The following is a 2,069-nucleotide window of genomic DNA, read 5'->3' as shown; positions in this document are numbered from 1 at the left end:
TGTTATCATGATTATGATTATGATTATTATATTATTAACATTATTATCATTATTATTCTTATTTTTGTTATTCGTCGTCTTCTTCTTCTTCTTTGTATTAGTATTATTATTATTACTGTTACTATTTTTACTATTCTTCTTTGACTAAAGACATCAAAGGACATCATCTTACAATACAGGCTCATTCTGTTTCCTCATTTCGTTCCTAGTTGGAAAAAAAAGATAATGGGTGCTGAGAGCATGGTTCTGATTGGAGGGCTCTCTTTGTAAAAAAAACACCCCTTTTTTTTAAAACTTCAAATTATGACTAACAGTATGGTTAGGGGCCCTCGTGGCCTATAGGTTAAAGTGTCGGCCTCTCATTCAAAGGTCCGGGGTTCGAATCAGGGTAGCGATGGAAATTTTTTTCTCTCTAAAATTGTCTCCTTTCACCTCCTTTCCTGCTCTCTAGCAATGTTCTGTTGTCTCCTTTCATTTCCACTTTCTGCCCCCACCCCATTACCTCCTTTGCCCCCTCCTCTGGGCTCCTGACTCTTTCTGCAGCCTTTCTACTGCTACTCCTTAGCTGCTTCTTACTGCTGTCTTTCAGCCGGACCCCTGATCTTCTGGTAGGAAAGATCTACGCCTAGCCTTCTTGGAAAAAGGCGAAAAATCTCGGAGGGCCCGTGTGCAAGTTGTGCTTGTTAAAGATCCCTTGGTGGTCATTAATCGATAAAAGTAGGCTTCGGCCGCCACCCGGGCAAATTTCAAAATTTCCAGTTGGTAGGACAGTCAGATTATGGGATGCAGATATCTTTTCGTTATGTACAAATTTCACTGTGCTTGTGTTGTAAATAGAAAGAAAATATATGTATAAGAACAAATTCAGCACCGGAAAATCTGTTCGTCATGTATTTTGCATATGTATGTGTTTGGATATATGTGTGTGTTTGAATGTGTGTGTATTTTTGGATATGTCTGTGTTTGGTTATACTTGTGTTTGTCTATGTGTGTGTTTGGATGTGTGTATGTTTGGATATGTGTGGTGTGTTTGGATATACTTGTGTTTGTCTATGTGTGTGTTTGGATGTGTGTGTGTGTTTATCTATGTGTGTGTTTGGATGTGTGTGTGTTTATCTATGTGTGTGTTTGGATGTGTGTATGTTTGGCTGTGTATGTGTTTAGATATACTTGTGTTTGTCTATGTGTGTGTTTGGATATGTGTGTGTGTTTATCTATGTGTGTGTTTGGATGTGTGTGTGTTTGTCTATGTGTGTGTTTGGATGTGTGTGTGTTTATCTATGTGTGTGTTTGGATGTGTGTGTGTTTATCTATGTGTGTATTTGGATATACTTGTGTTTGTTTATGTGTGTGTTTGGATGTGTGTGTGTTTGTCTATGTGTGTGTTTGGCTGTGTGCGTGTTTGGATGTGTGTGTGTTTGTCTATGTGTGTGTTTGGCTGTGTGTGTGTTTGGATCTGTGGTTGTGTTTGGATATGTGTGTGTGTGTGTGTTTGGATATATGTGTGTTTGGATATGTGTGTATTTGTCTACATGCATCTTTGCTATGTGTGTGTTTGGCTGTGTGTGTGTTTGGATGTGTGGTTGTGTTTGGATATGTGCATGTGTTTGTCTATGTGTGTGTTTGGATGTGTGTGTGTTTGGATGTGTGTGTGTTTGGATATGTGTGTATTTGTCTACATGCATCTTTGCTATGTGTGTGTTTGGCTGTGTGTGTGTTTGGATGTGTGGTTGTGTTTGGATATGTGCATGTGTTTGTCTATGTGTGTGTTTGGATGTGTGTGTGTTTGGATGTGTGTGTGTTTGGATATGTGTGTATTTGTCTACATGCATCTTTGCTATGTGTGTGTTTGGATATATGTGTGTTTGGATATGTGTGTATTTGTCTACATGCGTCTTTGCTATGTGCACGTTTGATTGTATCCCAAATAACTGGGTGTGTGGTTTCCATTTCAGTCGTTCCAGTCTTGGAAAGAGAAAAAGGACCATATGATAAAAAGAGAACTGCGCAAGAAGGAGCAGGCGGAGCAGAGGGCCAAGGAAGATGAGGAGTATGAGAAGAAAATGAAG

The 2,069-nt window shown here is 39.2% G+C and overlaps 1 protein-coding gene across 1 annotated transcript in view; it reads left to right on the top strand.

Annotated features, from left to right (window-relative positions):
* The window catches only part of LOC118479057 (microtubule-associated protein 9-like), a gene marked incomplete at its 5' end in the record, with an annotated part of 11,284 nt that overhangs the window by 1,991 nt on the left and 7,224 nt on the right, over positions 1–2,069 (top strand). Inside the window, 1 exon segment of the mRNA XM_035973653.1 lies at positions 1,956–2,069. Coding sequence (XP_035829546.1) covers positions 1,956–2,069 — 114 coding nt within the window.

Source organism: Aplysia californica, unplaced genomic scaffold (assembly GCF_000002075.1).
Source record: "Aplysia californica isolate F4 #8 unplaced genomic scaffold, AplCal3.0 scaffold01603, whole genome shotgun sequence".
In the NCBI taxonomy this organism is placed as follows: domain Eukaryota; kingdom Metazoa; phylum Mollusca; class Gastropoda; order Aplysiida; family Aplysiidae; genus Aplysia; species Aplysia californica.
Note: the sequence above shows the minus strand (reverse complement) of the source record. Positions and strands in the feature narration are given on the sequence as shown.